The sequence below is a fragment of the Phalacrocorax carbo genome, chromosome 2 (assembly GCF_963921805.1).
Source record: "Phalacrocorax carbo chromosome 2, bPhaCar2.1, whole genome shotgun sequence".
NCBI classification, from domain to species: Eukaryota; Metazoa; Chordata; class Aves; order Suliformes; family Phalacrocoracidae; genus Phalacrocorax; species Phalacrocorax carbo.
Genome location: NC_087514.1, coordinates 118761020 through 118781291, shown reverse-complemented (window position 1 = coordinate 118781291; position 20272 = coordinate 118761020). Strand labels below are relative to the sequence as shown.

Sequence of the window (20272 nt, the reverse complement as noted above, 5' to 3'; positions counted from 1 at the left end):
AGTGGTTAGACCAGAACAGCCTTTGGATGAAGAACACCGCTGATGCTGAATAAGGAAAAGATGAGCAGAAAAAAGCACTTGCAGAAGTTCCTAACCCTTGTATTGTCATCTTTGGTGAAAATAACTGCTCTTATATTGTCAACCAGTATACTTCCATGTCATACTGCTTTTCCCTTGACTTCCCATCAAGCAACTCATCATGTTCAGAGTGCTTTTATTTTAGCCTGATTTTTAAAAATAAGTTTTAAAACCTTGAAGAGGAGAATCACTGCTGACAACTTTTGCCTCAACCAGAGCACTTCAATGCTTCAGGTAAAAGATCATCTGTGCAGTATACAGATAATTTTTGGGAGCTAGTTAGAGTACAGAAAGGACTCCCACAGGAACTGCCTGCCATCATGAACCTCATCACTGCTCAAGGTGCTCTGAATTACCATACAACCTTTTTTCAGGCAAATAAATATACTTAACAGAGAAGAGAAAAATGCAAATGATACAGTCAGCTCAGAATTCTTCCAGTTAATTATACCTAAACCTTTAACAAAATTTGAAAGTAAATAGATATAACACTTATTATCTGAATGTAATGCGTATTTTTCCATTTTAGGTCCATGGAGGGAACAGGCAGTTGGACTTGTGTCAGTTTAAGAAATCAGGCTTTATATTTCACTCCAGTCTATAGAGACTTTTCTTCACCATCATATTTGCATACCTGGAAATCTACAGTTTTGTCAAAACTTGCTGAGTCACACTTAGTGTTAGTCTTTACTTCGTATCTTGTAAAAATGCACACAACTGCATGCAAAATGAAATTACTGCTTAATACTGGCTTTCATTTGAGCACTTTCAATTAATTTTCCCTGACTTTATCACACTTCACAGTACATAATACAGCCAGTCCCCACAGAAATGAATCTCCTCAATAACTGACTTCACGTTGATGATAATCAAAAATTTGATCACCAAAAAAAAAATCAATTTATTTCATTCTCTTTGTTCAAGGTACAAAAACAAAGGCAAATAAAACATGAACTAAAACCCAGAACAAGCAATTCCTTTCATCTCAAAGTGGAAAAGAACCTGAGATGTTGCTCTTAAATTCTTATTAACTTCCACATTTCCATTACAGCCAAACTAAAACCAGAACTCAACTGAAAAACTTACTGATTCTGCTTGCTTAATATAACCTCACTTTTACTTAAATTCATTAAACTTCATTATAAATGCATTTAATTTCTGATTAGAAACTTTAAAGAAATGTCACAGTTGCAGTGGAAAAAAATGCATTCCCTGAAGGTGGTTTTGGCTTTCCCCCTGCCCTCCATAAAATGCTGTTTTTAACCAGCTTTGTCTAAATGAGCAATCCACGCTTCAGAAATCAGCCTAGGATACACATTTCTCTCCAGTAAAAGAGTTTCCTATTAACCACTGCTATACTTAAATATTGATCTGGAAGCTCGAACATGTCTTGCTTCAACTTTTTTAAAAAAGCACCAAGTTCCACTGGGTGCTGGCATTTATATTCATAGATTCTAGTCATGCTCAGCGAGCAGCAATTAGAAGATATCCCTTGAGTAACAGCTATTCTAAAAATATTCTGTATGCATCATAGAAGATGAAGTACCACTCTCTGCTAAAGTAATGTATGCTGTACATTCAAGTATAATTAGCACACTAGACTTCGTAAATAGTATTAAACTAATTACTGTTTGCACCACTAGTGGCAGATGTGGTTAGAGATTATTAATTACAGTGGACAATTTCTTGAATTTAACATACCAAATACATGGCAATTTTTCCACTTTCTTTTTTGCCTGAATGGCTATTTGCTGAGTGTCAGGAGGGCTCTTTTAAATTAGGAAGAACTGTTACTTATGAAAATGAGCAAGTGAAGTAATGGATTTTATTTTCACAAACACAAAAAAAGCTGTTCTTTGACAAGGATATCATTATTTTTAGTTAACAAATTTCAATATACACCTATTCTAAATCAGGGAAACTATTCTACAGACATGCTGTGTGTCATAAATTTACAAGTGCTGGACAGGCAGGAAGTTTTTTCTCTAGCTACATAAGGTTAACCGATGTGTTCATACGGATTTTAAATAGACACCTAAAACTTCCAAAATGTGTGATGAAGTAAACTGTTCCCCAGAAATTCAGGTACTTAAACAAAACTCACCTACTGGTAGCCTGGGCTTACTTAAAAGAGAGAGGATAATCATTCCCTGGCTTCAATACAGTGTTCTGCTGAATGTGGGGATGGGAGCAAGGGAAGAAGGGTTGTAAAGGGCAGCTGTCTCCTAGGTGCTATTTTTTCAGGGGAAAAAAAAACACCCTCAGACCATTAAAGTTTAAACAGCTAGGGGAATTTTATTTAATGTGCTGACACAAGGTATTGCAATTTCAGTAAATGTTAATGGACCTCCATAAAAAATGGTAGTTATTTCTGTCAATATAAGACACACTGATAACCCACAGAAGCAAGACGGTTATTTTAAAAAATTGAGGTGATTCTAGAATGATACAGTCATAATACAGTGACTTGCAGTCTGACAGGCATGTAAGAAGATACCAATAGGTATTCATACCTCACCTACATTTACATCTCTTTCCTAGAACATCCTTTGCCATATTAAACTGTTCTGTTTAGTTCTGTACTATTTCCCCTCTGACTATTAATTGGTTAGATTTTTGTGTATAAGGACCATTTTCTTGATCACCACTCTCGTGAGCATTAATGAAAATAAACATTAAACTTATTGAAATTCCTATTTGTGTTCTTATTAATTTTAGTATTTTTACTTATTAAGGCTTTATAATCTAAATACTCAGCCAACACACCCACCAAATAGGATTCAGCTTCTAAAAAACCACTTAATTTCTAAGACCACCCATTCTTATCTAGCCCAATCCTTAAAATCACTCATTCTTATGAACTTATCATTTTGCTAATGCCTGTCTTAAGTGCTATATTGAGTGTGCCCTTACCCTAATTCCAATACAATCACATCAGTGTCAGTTTTAATTAAATGGTCACCCCAGTAAGTGTGGTGGTTACACTTTTGGTAGGAATTCAGGCACAAAAATGCACTGGTACAGGTTACAATGATTAGTCAATCACTGATTCAAGGATTCCAGTCTACCGATTTGCTGACAAGTATTTCGCAACATAACTGTTCTGCCTTCAGCTAGCTTAGCTCAAAGTAAATCATTTAATGAAAAACTTCCAAGAAAACAAATCTTTAGTGATGTAAGAAGCTTAACAGTATGTGGGTTTGCTAATTGTAATGCAATTTTCAGTAAGCATCCTGTTAAACGTAAACAAAAAAATCCCATCATAACTGCTATGAACTGTTACTCTTGACCTCATCAGGAAGAGTTATTGACAAAATGGGATCTTCAGCCTTCAGAGGTGGTCTTTCCAAGCAATATTAAAAGCATAATGACAAATGAAGTGGTGAAATTTTCACTAATACATAGTGAAATAAGTTGAGGCTGAAGAAAATTTTATATAATCAAGTGTTATATTTACATGAAAATCATTTTAAGAACTGCCCTTTCAAAACTTAAGCCCTCCTTCATTCTTCCTCTAATTTCTCAACTAAATATAGTAAACTGAGTCTGAATGCCTTGCTGCTTCTTTGAAAATTAAATCTGTCTATAAACAATAAGGATTTCTCCTGTCAAATAGAACCACAATATATTTTAAGCCATAATTTAAACTGTTTCTAAACCTTCAAAACATTCTATTATCAATAGATTTAGGCAAATTAGCCACAACTATTTAATTTGCTGTCAGACTTACGGTCAAGTGATGGATTGTCAACAAGACAGGATGCTGTGTTACTGCTTCAAAGATTGATAAAGTAGTCTTAATCAATTCTTCAGATGCAGCTTGCCCTATTAATAAAAATCATTGTATTTATTTATAAAATCCAACAGTTATAATGCCTGCTTATAAAAAAAGTACAGCAATATCATAGGTTACCTTACCTATTGCTCCGTCCAAGTTTGTTTCTCCTGAATCTATCGATCTGATAAAATTCTATAGAAGAGAAGGCATTTATGTTACAACACTTTATAAACAAAAATTAAGAAGCATAGTCACTGAATAATTACAACATTAAATTCTTTATGGGACTGTGTAAATACAAAATGTTAATTCACCTACACTAGGAAACACTGTCATAATAATTAAGATATGAAAGACTGAAAGCATTCTTGGTCTAGCTGTTACAATTTTGCAAGTCTGTAATTCTGCTGGACACTTAAATGTAGAGTACAGCAAGGACTATTACTCTAATGTCAAGAATGATAACACTTTCAGCTAAATAGACTGTAATTAAATGTCTTTATTGTTAACAGAAAACAGTAATTTCTAAGAAGACTTTGAACTACCTTGGACATGGCTATGTTAAAATAACTCACTAAAAAGACCAAAGACCCTCTAGAAAATGCAATTTTCTGTTATTTGTACCATCTTTTTGATCTCCATGCACACTACACACTATGGAAACAGTTACACACATGAGAACATATAAAAATGCATAACCTTCTATTAAAAATCACCTAAATTAGTTATCATTTTGAGGAACAGGGACAATGAAATATTAACAATCTGGATTAAGAAATATTGTACAATTAGACCCATTATTCTTTTGCCTTTTAATCTTGATTTTACTCTGCTTTTGCCTCTATGCATAGTTGTTTATTTCATAGGGAATGCAAAAGACAAGTTATTAACGTCTGCTGAAGAAGGAAAAATTCTCAGCAGAATTTATAGTATGTTCTTTTTAACTAATGCAGTATTTAATACACAGAGAATTTACCAAGGATAAGCACCTTTCTCACTGAAAATTTGCACACATACCTATTTATTTATATGATCTAAACCATTAAAAAAATGATGCTTGTTTTATATTTCACTATTAATTAAAATTTTGTTATTATATATTAAATTGGCAGAAGTGTCTACATAGGTTATCTTTTTCTCAGTATGTAAGAAACATCTGAAGGATTCTTCTCTAATTAAAAATACAGTTAGAAACTAATTATATATTTCATAATTCAAATGCATCTCAGAGACAGTCATAAAAAACAAGCCTCTATAAAAAAACCCAGTTATTTTATCTTCCTGATCATTTGAAGAAAATTACTAGTTATTATCTAATTAACTTGTTTTGGAAGAGAGTATTATTTTGTTTGCTCATTTAAGACAGTTTCACACCTAACCACAGTCTCAGAAACAATTGGGAAAAATCAGTATAGTTGATATAAAAATTGTTCTGGCTACTAACGCTTATTTCCTTAATTTTACATTAGAAACACAAGGAGATGCGTTTACACAAGAAAACAACTATCTGGGTTTTTTTAAGCAACAGAGAGGAATGGTGTGTGTATTCTGCTACAGGTGAGTCTGTGCCCTATGCACTCCGCTAGAAGCCTACTATTATCTCTGCCTTTGGGGCAGAGCATGTCCTCCATGTATTTCTATTCACAGCTGAAAACATGAAAGGCCTGTCCTGACTCCCTCTCAATTTCTTTGCACAACAGTACTGAAAATTACAGTGATGATGGAAATAACTTCAAAGCAGCAAGGAAAAAAAATTCTCAATGAACAACAGTTACAGGAAAATAACTACTCTTTTCCTTCCAGATACCAAGCACTCATCTTTCCACTTCTAATCATTTCTTATTTTTAAGAGTAGGATTTTTGAATAAATCGGGAAAAAAACCAACCAAAACAAAAAGAAAGCAAAAAACCTGAAAGACTGTCTTGCTAAAGTCCTAGAGCCCTCAATTATAGCAGAGTACTTTTTCAAAGTACACGCTGATGATCGAATGTCCCTTTAGAGATGTCAGTGGGAATGTGCCTGAAAGGAAAATTCCAGAGTAGAGTTGCTTGGTAGAATGGATAGTTACTCTTCCAGAAGTAATTACATTAGTCATATCATAACATGGTTCTATAAAATGGATTAAAATTTGATATGCATTTCTCAGATATACTGCTTGCTCTCCATTTTTAATGTGTAAATTGAAATAGTATATGTCAGTCCCTGAACCGCTTTGTTTGATGGAGACAGAAGGACAGCATGCAGGAAATACTCTGTAAAGTAATCTTCTCATCCTTGATCTGAGAGGCAAGATGTGCTAGTATAACTAGCCTGACTTCCTCAGTCAGTAGTTCAAGCAAGCTGGAGCAACATCAAAAGAAAACTTACATTGTGCCTGGTCTGCTGTACCTATATCGTTGACAGAAGGATTTCGCCTTCTAGAAGGTTGATCCAAAACCATTAATAAATCTACTGCCTAGTTACGAATGCTTCTAAAAGATAAAAGGCTTTGTAATTCAATATCTACAGTTTCAAATTTTTTTCTTCATTCTAATGCTAATTTTATACAAATATTTTAGTAGAGCTAAATTAAACCCACATTTTTTTTGAATCAAGAGTCAAAGGACAAAGAGAAGGGACCCTGAACAGTAAACTTTAATCTAGCATTTCTTCATGTCGTTGTGAAAGTAAATACCTAACTTATGAACCCATTGACTTAAAAGTATTTGCCTAACTCTGATATACGATTTCAGAATATTTTTTCTCTCATGTAGCAGAAACAACTGTTTTCATATGAGGAAACTACATTACAACAGTACTACTTCATTTCTGCTATACTATTCTACAGCACAGTTTAAAAGTTCACTTTCTGTTTCTAATGTCATAAATAGGTTGTAGATTTTAACATGAGATAAATACCTTAGCTCTGTAGCTTACAATAGTAAGCTTTTCATCAACTAAATACAGTGTAGAAGTACTGGTATGAAGAAAAAGATGACAAAAGGAATAAATACCTTAAATACAGTTTAGGTTCTATTTTATATATTAAAATATATATGATCTTTCATTTCTACTCATAAAATACTAGCGTAAAATTCTAGAAAGAATTTTCTGTGTAATTTAGAACTAAATTTTTCTACTCTAAAATAAAGTACACAGGAAATTCTCAGTTTATGCAACACATGCAGAGTTTCTCTACACTTGAACACAGGATAGCATATTTTCCCTTTGACCCAATAGACTACTTCAGAAAATACCTTCTAATAATATATATAGTTTTGAATATAATCAAAGCTTATATTTTATATTCAGAATAAAATTCTCTCTCCAATTTATAAATTTAATGTCATTTGATTACATTAAAATAATTCCGAAAATTGTATGCATATGTATATTTTGTAAACAAGATTTAACTTAGGTGGTTATACTCACTAGTAAGGTCCCATAGTTGAAAAGAAACTCCTCTGTGACTATCTGGGGACGAAATACCTATTTGAATTTAGCAAAAGTTGAAAAAAATACATTAAATGCATATCTTATGTCCAGAAAAAGTAAAGTATGTATTTCACAGCCATGTTAAAAAAGGGAGGACAAAATATGTATTTGCTGCTATTATTAGAGTTGTCTTACAAGGTGCAAAAATAAGGCTTACATCTTTAATGCTGTTACATAGCTGGAACACTCATCAACCTATCTACACATTAATAAAACTTCTACTTTATCCATTCTGACCATGATCAGCAGAAATCAGATTTTGGGCAACTGCAAGAGTTTGCCCTTTGTTTATTATGGTTTATTTTTTTCCCAAAAAAACCCAACACATCAACAACAACAAAACTACCGGGGATGTCACAAGATGAAGCACTACAGGCGTCATAGGAAGGCACATCTTCAGCTGTTTGGCCTGAACCGTTGATGGGTGTTTACGTCCGGAGACATTGGTTAAGGCAGTGAGAATGTCACCTACAGAAAACAACATTTCAGACTGATCTAACATGATTGCTTTACTAAACAACAGCAAGTGACATATCAAACATCTCTGTTCCAGTATCCTCTGTACAATCCTGCCTCCTCTCTCCTGCTGAGGGTAGTGTTCACGTGACTGCGTGATAAATCAGGGTGATCCAGCATTTTCCTTTCCTAGCTCAGTGTTTGGCCAGGCCAACTTCCTGCTCTGGCTACAGGGGTAGGCACGCAAATATGACCTCTGGTAAAACGGTGAGGATAGAAATATAAGGCAGGTAAAGAAGCAAAGATGAAATTACCCCTCTTGGCAGGGTGCACTCACACTGGCTTTAGGTGGCTACATACGGATGGAATTACACTCTTGAAATTCCATGGATGCAATTCTATTTCCAGTGAAATAAAAAGCAAAATTCTCATGATTTCCAGCTGACCAAGAGCTGAATTCACCATGATTAGTAGGTGACATAATGCTCAAGCAGTATGTTTTTCCTGCAGCATAGTACCACTGGAAGAAAGAAAAAAACATCCTTCCTCCTGCCTTCCAAAAGATCCCTCCACTAGCCACACACACATACATTCTCATACACAAGTTTAACAATGATGCAAGTGACCTAAGGCAACAGGAATTCTCACACTCTCATAAAAGAGGTAGAGCAGGTCAATGAGAGAACTTAGTTGCCTCCATAACAAACCTCAGATACAATAATGAGGGAATAAAGTTTTAACTGCAATAGCGAAAAATTATACTTCAAAACTTCAGAAAAGACATTAAAAAAAAAATCAAAGAACATTATGCTAAATTTGTGTCACATTAACTATTGTCTCAGAAAAGCAAGACCCCTTCTGCCTGGCATAAAGAACAGAAGCAGCAGGAGAAAAGTCACAGCTTATATGCAAAGAAGGAAAATCCTGTCTCTATAGCCTGAAAATATTGAAAGCCAAATCCTTTCTTGAAAGAACACTTATATTCACACACACACACACACACACACACCCCCCCCGCCAATGAGAGGGCTGCACAGAACTGTAAAAGGGACATCACACAGACATTAAACAAATATAGCACAGGATTCGGTATTTTATATGATTTCCATGCCAGATAAGGCCCTTCCTTTCAGAGTAAGTCACAGAGTTTATTCATGTTGAATAATACCAATGCTTTCCTTCTGCTCCCATGGAGTTCAGTTTTCAACACAGGCAGAAATGACAGAGCTTGGCACCAAATTAGGCTGTAAAAATACATAGCCTTAAAGATGTGACTGGTTCTGTAATATACTGCTCAAGAAAAAGAAAGCATTGCCTGAAACTCTGCAAACACATAAACCAAAGTATTGTTTTTTCATCGATACATTTTTGCTTTGAATTACTCACAATATTATAATTCAACAAGTCCTCTTTGTGGTTAGCAACAAATAATTTACTGAACAATCTATTATCTTTCTATGTTTTAAGGCCTATATAATCATCACATTTGCTAATTTTGCAGCTGATAAAGAGATGGTTACTTTAATTTTTAGCATGATCTAAGCAATTTGTATCTACTTCCTAGAAACACGTTAAATACTATAAAGGCAAAATTAAATTTCGTTTTTCACGTACAACAACTGAAAACTTAAAATTATCCACAAGCTGAACAATTTATTTCATTTGTTTAAATGTATCTTTAAGGCCAATTTCTACAATTTGTTAATCTATTTGGTTTACAGCTACACCTGGTGGAAGATGATGGGATTAGGAAGGAGCTTACATAAATGCATATTAAAAAAAAACCAGCTAGGATTAATTCTAAATCAACAGTTAAACTGCTTTTAACTGTTCCACTTTGCAAATCTGGTTATTTTTCTTAGGAGCCCATAGCTTTTACCTCCTCAAGCAGAACATGTTCCTTTGTCATACTTGCAGCAATTAGAAAGCCTTCTGATAAATTTGGGCAAATACAGATAGATAGCTTTATCTTACTAAAAACAACCAACACACAGATCTGGCTTGGAAAGGAAAACAAAGTGCAAAAATTATGCTTGATGTATCAGTTGTCAACAATGCACTGAAATTGTAAATCCGTAGTAAAAAAAATCCAACAGAATACATGTTAACGCAACTGATGTACTAGGTATTATAATGATAGTAACTATATATTTGATGTACAGTACTTTCAGGTTCTGAGGAAATATCAAGATCTACTATATTACTTGCATATAGTACATACACACAGTAGGAGGTGAATTTCTGCCTCAAACATTTACACTCTGAGACTTCAAAATCCTGAAATACAGCCAATATGCAAACCTGATATTTATTTAGAAAAAAGGGATCAGGTATTTGCAGCAAGGCAAAAATTTGCATTGTCACAGGAAGTAAAGTTTCTTTTAAAATAGCAGCATGACATTTAGGTCTACTGACCTTTGCAGTGCTACCATTTAATTTTCAATATTCTCACAATAATGTAGAGAAGACAAAAAATAAATCAGGTATCTCCTCAGAAAATAATTTTATGAAAAAAAATGTTTTATCATTTAATGACAAAACATACACAATCAGGGTTGGTTTTGCTCCCTTTCTTTCCTTGAATACTCACAGCATTTCCTTCCTTGTCCTCCTATCTAGCCTTCTTACTCTATATTCTGTGGGAGATCTCACCCACCAGAAGTTTTAATATGAATTTTAATGATGATTTAGACTGGCAACAGCAATCTCTTATTTTCTCCTTCCTTCTTGTCTCCTCCTTCCTTCCTTCTCCCTCTTTCCTTCCCTCCATCCTTCCCGTTCTCTCTCTTTCTCCATCCCTTCTCCCCCTCCACACTTTCCTCCATTCAGTTCCTTCCCTTCTCCTCCTCCTCCCTCCTTTGTCTGTCCTTTTCTTCTTACCCTCCTTCTCTTCCCTTCTTCTCTCCCCTCTCCTCCCACTTCCCTTCCTCCTTTGTCCCTTTCCTCCCTAAGTCCCTTCCTTCCCTTCTTTCCTTTCTTCCTTCACTAACTCCTAATTAACTTCTTCAAATGAAAACCTCATCTTTTTTCATGTAACATATAGCACAGCTTTTTCCAAGAAGGACAAACCCACTGTTCTTACACATCTAGAGTAATTTCTGTGACATTTCTTCTATTCAATATCAACCCTATGTTCAAATCTTGCCATCCTCAATTCTTCAGTTTGACCAATGAGTCCAAAGAATACCCTGCCATTTGCAGGTTCTGTCCTATTTGCATGCATGCCTTTCACTGTTCCTTCTGCAAGTCCTCTCTTCCCCAGTACCTCATCCCACTATGACAAATTTGAGCATATTCAATGACAGGACTTCGGCTGCTACACCCAAGCAAATTTCTGTTTGAACATACATAAACAGCTCGAAGTTCAAAGTAGCTTTTTATCACTCCAAAGGCTCAAATACTAGGGAAATTTCAGCAGATGTTCACAAAATTGTCCAAACACATACCCTTGGCACAAAAGCTACTTTGCTGAAACTTCAAGTCCTTATGCCTAAGTATAAGGGATGGGCTGAAGTAGCACCGATGTTCTCTCAGAGAAAATCTTTCCATCTTTTTTATGCATGAGCGAAACAGTTTCAGACATCTAGAACAACTAAGGTATCTAGGCTGAAGCTTTCCAGAAAAACTGCCTGAAGCAAATACTCAACACGTAAGTTTCAGTGTAAGTGATTAACATGTCCTCATAGATATGGTCTACCGCATCTCTCCTAGATCTGTGTTTTATGAGGCAAATTTGCTCTTAGGTTTTTCAATGTTTGGAATACCTTTAGAACATTGATAAAACTTCTTGTACATTTGGGCCTCATTCTTGACTGAGTTGATGGGGCTTACCATTCAACAAACACAAAACATTAATATGGGAGATAACGCATTCCAATAAAAAATATCTGATAATGACATAACTAAAAAACTTCATGAAGCTGATATCATGCAAACTTCATCTAATCAAACAATACAGTCTTTCTACCCGTATATGTAAGGAGATATTTGTTTCTTGATGGAATAACAAACCTAAGATTTGTTCAGTTAACCAACTGGATTTACCTAGAATTCCTGGCAGCTCCCGCACAATGTGATAGATGAGAAGATCCAGGCATTTTGACAGGTATTCACTGCCACCTTGCTGCTCTTTTGCTGGCGTGATCTTTCTGCTGTCTCTTTCAATATACATCACGAGTCTACATGTAAGCAAGCGCAAAACTTTACCTCTCATAACAAAATAATGACACTATATCTCAAAAATACTACTGAACCAGACATTTCTAGTATCTGTAGTTACAACCAAGACAGTACATTAGTTTTGGCTCTGTAATATTGTTGCACTTTTAGACTTTCCCTTTCAAATAAATCAATTTTTAAAATAACACAAAATAACTGTGTCAAGGAAGAAGAGGAAACACACACTTAAGCTACTCTAAGTGCAGCTCTATTAGTTTAAATAAATATATGATGCTAACAAAGAGTGAAACCCTCTGCAGACTTACAGAGACTAATTTTTAAATCTCCTTTATTTTGAAATATATAACCAATATGTGCAATATGAGCAAAAGACTAAAGACATTCATTTTCAACATGTAAGAATGGTTAAAGCAAGAACAATTTAAGTCAATGTAATAAGAGATCAATTTTTCAGTCAAGAAAAATCACACTACATAAATCATACTACAACCTATCAAAATGTTAGCACTAGTTAGAATGGCCATATTGAAAGAGATAAATGTCCAAAGTAGCCTTATATCCTTTCTCTAGAAATCTGGTCTTCAAGATTTCTAAAGACAAACTCAATACTTATATTCTAACTGATAAGTGCTGTGTAGCCATGTCATTCTGTAGACTAACATTTTTCATAGTAAACTACGGTAACTGATTTGTTAGCCATTGGCTAACTTACAAGAGGTTGCTTTAATAATACAATTGTAACAGGATGCTTCAGGCAATATTTTATAACGCTAATCTGAATAGACAGAAGGGCCAGGCTCCCCTTTAGGGCTATAATATTGACATCTTTGTTTCACATTCAAATTCCCAGGGGGTCCTGTGCAAAAACCATCAGCCACTGGTGAGTGAAATCCATGCTTGGATTTTAAGAATGTGCTTCAGTATTTTTTTTAATACCCTGCTTATAATCAATGCTCTTTCCACAGAAGTATGAAAATAACTTATTTAAACTGCCTCAAGTGTACGCAACAAAACTGTGGGACTCACACACACAAAATGTTATCCTAGGAGGTGTGTGTTTCCATCAAAGAGCCAATTTACTCAATGAAATGAAAACTACCTAAGAATGCATTTTGCAGAATTAGGCCTCTAAACAATGCATGATTGTTAAGGAACACTACAACTCACCTTATCCATTCTGAACCATGCTACAGAGACAAAAACAGAGATAAATCAAAAGACCTATTCAGTAACTACCTACCACCTCTGCAATTGCCCAGATGCAACGCTTCCCAGAGACTATTGGGATATCTTTTATTTTTCCTGCAATATCTGGAAATTGCATTAAATTACAAGGAATTTTGATTTCCTGGTAGAAGAGAACTTAAAAATCTGATATTAGGCTTCAAATAAATTTTTCTTTAAAAAGGTTTAAGTTTTTATAATATTAAAAAAATATGATTGTTTTTAATTAAAACAGTATAAAGCCCTCTAGTCTTTCAGACCACCAAGTAATTTTTACTGAAAAACTGATTAACTTTGAAGAAAAACATGAGAGAAGATCAGAGTTTGCATGTATTTTTTTCTTTAAGAAAATACTTTCATGATTTCACAATCATCTGATTCTATATGGAAATGTGTTTAGACCTGTTTAAGTTTTACTTAAAATAGGCTCAACAGACTTCGACATGAGTGGTTTTATTGTGGGGCGGGGGTATGGGGTTCATTTTTTAAAAGCATTCTCTAGTTTTTTATCACATTTGAGAAGCATACAAAGTGTGTTCATTTATTCTGAGAGAGGAAAGATACAGAGCTTATGTAAACTCATGAGCTCTTTTTGTGTTGTCCTTCTCATCAGAAAATTGTCTTTTACATAAATATTTTCAAAAATATGCACAACTATTTTTTCCCTGATAGTACTATTCAACTAAACATTGTCTTGAGAAAATTATACAGATCCATATATAGACAAGAAAGCATTAGCATCTCTGTTCTCCTTTGACAAATTCCCCAGCCATATGTAGAACAATTCATCAGTTACTTTCATTCCCTGAAGAATCTCAGTGTTCTGCCTAATGGGCGAAACTAGGCCTATGGAAATACATTTATTCAATTCATATTATGCACATATTTGTCTCGCACTCAACAATACATGAAAAAATATGTAGGCGTTACTATAAATAAGTTAAATATGATGAGGAATAAATCACTGTCTATGAAGCCAGGTTTGATTTTAGAAACATTTCTTCAAGTACCTCTATTGTATCATAGGGCCATCAATGAGCTTTTACACACAAAAAGCAAAACAACCCAAGTTTTCTGAGAAAAGATGTGAAGCATGGAACAAAAAGGAGAACTGCAGAGAATCCACAGTCCTGAGTAACAGGAATGGGAATGAGGTCTACTAAAAAAGTGTAAAAACTGTTCACTTATGAAGAGGATCAACATGAAAGAAAAGAGAAGATTTAGTCAAAATTCAGAAGACTGAGCAGAGACGCGGTAAGACAGGGTCTTCAAATATACAGAAGTCACTGTAAAATGTTTTCTGTGTTTGCTATGCTTAATCTGTAGAATTGAAATTTCAGTAAGAAAATAATTAGAATTTTTGAGTGTTGGGAATAGCTAACAATTAGAACAGCTGTCAAAAACAGGTCATGAAATAGCTACCAGTTTTGACCCATCGTTAAAAAATATTTCTCAAACATAACAGACCTTGACCTGGATCAGACGGGTAGACCCTGCAACCCCTGAAGGTCTCTTAGAACTGTTTTCTAAAATTAATTCATTCCTTTCTATCAGTGACATTTACGCTCAACATCCTTAAAATCAGCTTTTGATATCAATAAGGTTCAGCTACAACTTTACCGGCATCTCAACAGGGGGGAAAATGCATGTGGCCACCAAATGACTGAACCTAAAAGCAGGTCTCTCACTGGCAATCTTCTCCCTGCTTCTCCCTTCAATTCACTAAGTTCATAGAGCATGACAGACCTCCAGAAAACTAGAGAATGTCTTGCATGAGGACATATACAGTCCATTGACCCTGAAAATCCAAGGACCCATTTTTAGGCAACCTCTGCTAACAGAAAATTATGAAGATTTTTAAAGAATATTTACTATAGATACATTGTTTATTTTACAGAGATGCAACATGGATGGCAGATCATGCTAGTAAGAAGGGTCAGTCCCTATTTCTCCCCTTTCTCCCTGCCTATGTACCTTTTGTTTGTTTGGTACCAGCTTGCTGGTTTGGGGGTTCAGTTTTGGTTTGTGGTTTGGTTTTGGCCCTCCCCCCCCGCCCCCGCCTGAAACCAGTGACTTGTGTAATTGTTCCCTCCTGCCTTCTATTTCCATGATTTCCCATTTAACTGAATACCAAACTCTTCTATTCTTTTTCTCACTATTTTTCTAGGCCAGCTTTAGACATATAAGGGCAACAGGCTCTGCTAGATGTGAGATTGTAATAGGTCTCCAGGTAAAGCTTGTCCTTTGAGAGTATATACAAGATCCGAAGATTTAAAAGATATGAGGGGTGGGAACAGATAACAGAAAGATTTTGCTCGAAAGTTATGCTTTTGTGCATAGTTAGGCTTCTGCAGACTGTAGAAGTCTGTCAGGAATACGAGCCTACCTTTCCACATGGGTCCATCTCTGCAGACAGTAGAAAAAGAGGTTTAAATAAATTCTTTAAGGAGGAAGTTCAATTCCCTGGGAAGTCTCTATTCACCCAGAAAATTCTCTGAAACCATTTAGACCAAGAAAGAACAATTCAGTGTGACTAATCAGAAGTTACTACTGGTTCCGAGAATGGTGAAATTATAAGTCTCAGCAAAACTTCAGGTTGTATCCCTCCCCTCCATTACAGGTAGCCTGCCTTTGCAAATCATGGAGAAAACAAGGAGACTAGAAAACTCAGGGTGATTAGCAAAAGAAATTATTTTGAAAACTGTAAGCAAACAAGTGCTGTTTCAGCCTAAAAGGTTCTCTAGCTGTATCACATGTGGAAGAAAAAAGGTATGTAATGGACTACCATGAGACAGGTAGAAAAAAAGAATAACAGGTGAACTGTATCCATGTTGTGAGAGAAAAAATTCACTTCAAAATTACATTTGATATTATATATGAATGCTCTTCTTCCACAGATCCCAAAATCTCAAAGTATTTTGAAAAGTCCTAATGGAATTTCCTCAGTGACATCCATTGTCAAGCTCTTGAATTACACACTCCCACCACAACTAACTACATAATGTAAAAATAAGCTACAAGAGACCCAGAGAATTATTTTGTTAAAAAAAAATAAATCACAAAAATCTCTGCAAAGGTATGTATAATTTTGATTACTAAACTAAACAAAAGCATTTTCCAATGCCAAACTGAACAACATTTAATTGAAACTGTAGAAATATATGCAGTATTGCCATGAAAGAGTTATTCCAGACTGTTTTATCATCTGCATATCCTTTAACTGGTGCACACTGAAAAATTGCCTTATATTGATTATCTTTATCATAAACAGATTTTATAATCTAAAGCAATATAATTCATGTTACAGGCATTAACTGCAACTGCTAAGGACAAACCAATAAGTAGAAATTATGCACATTTTACTACACACTCCATATTTCTCAAATCAAACAGCTTCATAAAGAGATTCGAGTATACCAAACATATCCAAAAGTTATCCAACTGATTACTGCTTACTGTACTAGCAATTCTGAATTTATTAGTCTTAATTTTGAAGTAACATTTTTGTCATGGAAGTGGAGACATTTAACTAAAATACACCAATAAGAATTGAATAGTGTAAGTCAAAGAATATCCATTATCTCTACAGGGCTTAATAAAATTCTTCCAGAGTTCAGGATTTTATGAAAGTAGCTGTCTCCACAAATTATGGGTCATTTCTCCTGTTTTAACCTACTATAGCCATCTTTCTTACTCGCTGTAAGAAAAAGGTTTTAGTCTAGATGATCTATCGTGTCAAGAAATATACTGTTCACTAAAGAACAATTATGAAGAAAACACAACAAATAAGAAAAAACAGTTTATCAGTTCAGTAAAGCTGATATAAGGCTTGCCTATTGTTTTACCTAATGTGTTATAGTATGTATTGGTCTCTAATCAGCTCTGTCTGGAGCATCACAATACAACAGGAGGATAAAACCAAAATTCACAATACAAATAACATCCCAAATTCACAATACATTCTCTTCAGAAAGGCTGCTCATTGGAAAGCATTATAAAGAGATTAAATTGTTGCTAAAAATTATTAAAGTTCTTCTCCTTCACGTAATACCTTTGGCATAAAGAAACAAATAGTAACTGTCACAACAGAACTTCTATCAGACATTTTTCCAAACACACAGCTCAGTCCTGTGGGCTATAACAAACATATGAACTGCAGCAGTCATTAAAAATGTAACCATTCAAAAAGTCACTTACAAATCATGAGAGATATCTTTCACTAACCAGAATATATCACATGATAAATAATTTCTGGAAGTATAAAACGATACACATAAAAAAGAAACTTGGATTCAGTACTTATTCTCTACGATCTACAAAAATTGGGATATCTAGAGATCTGTATGTGAGTGAAGGGGTATATAATGACAGCACCCCACAAGATGCCCTCTCACAATGGATTCATGGTATAACTCACCTGCTCACTCCAACCCAGCCTTTTAGCTCCAATTCATGCATCTTAATTCTTCTCAAACATCAGTGTAAGATATAAAGTAATATTTGCTGCAAACGTAGTTAGACTTACAGCTACCCACAAGCTTCATCCTTTTTTACTTTCGGTTCTAAACCTGCTTTATTCCAATACCATAAAAACTGGTTTTATACTCCATTTTGCTGTTGTTCTACTGAACAGTAGTAGATATAAATCCCACGTAAAATTTCTTCCATCTTACTTCTCCAATCACCCCTGAAACATGGTGACAATTTACATTCTAACAGAGTCTAATTTCCTCGTCTGATGTGAGAATGTTTTGGTGCCATCAGAAGAGACAAAAATTCAAATAACTATTCCACTGTGAGTCAAATATAATTTTAGAGAAGTTATTTCTTGCAAAGTATTTTAAAACATAGAAAAAAATAAAACATTTCATGTAAAAGTCACAGGAACTCAGTGGTTATTGTATAACTCACTCCAACACCACATATAGCCAAGAAATATAATTTTACCTTGAATGTGCCATACTGAAAAGACTACGGATTATACCACACCCCAAGATTAGGAAAGTACATGACAGACCTTTTTATTTTGCATTCCCACCATAGCAGTTAACTGACTGTTGCAGTATTTGTTTCACCCAAAGCAAAATCAGCTCCTTGCTAATGGTCACTGGGACCAGAAGTTACTTTAAAAGACAGACCCTCCCGGTAAGACAGTGGTTTTCCCTTGTGAGTAATCATCACCTGAAGACACCAGACAAAAGAAAACACCTTTTTCTTGATATTCTCATGAATTCATATTCTCATTATTCATATTACACAGAAAATAGTTCACTCCTAAAATACTGGCGCAGAAACACCACACTTTTAAGAGTATTTCAGCTACAACTTTGAAAATAAACATTACATCTCTAATTATCTTCCATTATCACCTTACCTTGCTTGACAACTGAGAAGCAACATCTCCCTATTATTAATTATAACTTGTAGCAGGACCAGAAAGGCTTTTGCTCGAATAAAAGTTGAAGGACTTTCAAGTAAACGAGCAATTGTAGTCACAAAATCCTTGGTGGAAATAAACACAAATACGTTAATATTATTTTATGCAAAAAGGTTACTTGCACTTTATTTTCAACATGGTATACATTTAAAATTTGCTCATTTTCATGCGCATTCTGTATTAGTAGGTTACTTTTCATGTCACTCATAGGAAATAAAATCCATAAAACACTACTAAATAAATTGTGTCCAAGACAGACTGACCCAGTGCAAAGCTACTTTGTACATCTTAAGAGCTGCAACAACACTACCTAATGAACTACGTCCAAAATGGTACAAAATTAACTACAAAAAATGATAGAACTTATATTTTAAAATGTCTTACCTTAAGGATAAACATAGGATATTTTTAACATATTTATTTTAAAAGAAGACTGAAGGATTTTCAGAATACATAAATATTTCAGCACAAATACAATTAAACATTTACATATTAATTCCCATTTACACATGAAGGTTAGGAACACCATCATTGTTGGATACAATCTTGTCTACATCAGACCCCAGATTATACAACAGATGTTCCAAATAGATGTCAAAACTGTCTCTACTTTCTCTGGCTGTACTTATCCAAACTAATATTATTTTGGGTTCATGAAGCAAAGAACAATTTTTCAAGGAAAACACAAATTAGGACTTAGGAAGAAAGAAAAAGGATAAACTGCAAGCACTAAGGAGCCATGGCTTTCCTAATCTACTGACCATTCTCCATTCCTATGATAAAGTCAATGTATAAATAAGATGCTAAGATCCTTGTTAACTCCTTCCTTCCTGTAAATCCAAGCAAAAGAATAATTTTAGAAGTTTAACAAGGATAGTAAGAAATAAAGAATAACCACAAAAAAATTCCCTTCACAAGTTTAACAATGGTTAACTGACTGGATTCTGAAATCACAGCATCTTCTCCTTTCTCTCTCTGTTTTGCTCTCTATACTGAAAGGGTTTTCTGCTCTAGCTTCTGGAATGTGGCCTGACATGTGGAAAGGTGTGCAATTCGTGTGCACTGCCTCAGCTTCCAAGGGAATAAAGCCGATAATTAATGGAAGGAAAAGAGAGCTCTCATTATGAATAACAGAATTAGGTATTATGAGTTGTAAAAAGCGTCAGATGCAGATCATTTATGTTCTGTCCAACAATATGTTCTAACTCCTAAAGAACCAAAGGAGAAATAAAACAAAAAAAAAAAAACCACAAAAAACCCCCACCAAACAACATATAGAGTATCCTCTATCTCTGAGGAATGAAAATATCTACTACTTTTCTATGAGGACCAATTGCACTATTTGGTTAAAAAAAAAAAAGTCCATCTTAAAAGATGACCTTGCTGGCAGCAGCAGCAGTGGTGTTTTTGGAACAGCTCTTGATCAGAATGCCTTGTTCTAAAGACACAAACCCTACTTCAAATCTCTCTCTCTCAAAATAAAAAAAATCAGAATAAAAAAACATGAGCCAGAATTTACAAACGGAGTCAACTGGCTCTATCCAAGAATTAGACTGAGCACAAATGACCTCACCAACAAAAACTACCTTTAAACATTTCAGCTGGATTCTCAAGGGAGTGATACTATAAAGTGGTTCATAGTGTG

General features: G+C 34.7%; 1 protein-coding gene across 8 annotated transcripts in view; it reads right to left on the bottom strand.

Annotated features, from left to right (window-relative positions):
- ULK4 (unc-51 like kinase 4) overlaps positions 1-20272 on the bottom strand; it is a 250315-nt gene that overhangs the window by 153775 nt on the left and 76268 nt on the right. For all 8 annotated transcript variants that reach the window (XR_010371656.1, XM_064444057.1, XM_064444056.1 and 5 more), the window contains 6 exons: positions 18565-18692; positions 11832-11965; positions 7678-7799; positions 7269-7325; positions 3997-4048; positions 3809-3903 (listed from right to left, as the gene is read on the bottom strand). Coding sequence is in view for 7 of the 8 variants with exons in the window: in XM_064444057.1 (XP_064300127.1) it covers positions 3809-3903; positions 3997-4048; positions 7269-7325; positions 7678-7799; positions 11832-11965; positions 18565-18692 (588 nt within the window). In the remaining variant the exon portion in view is untranslated. The remainder of the gene's footprint in view (positions 1-3808; positions 3904-3996; positions 4049-7268; positions 7326-7677; positions 7800-11831; positions 11966-18564; positions 18693-20272) is intronic.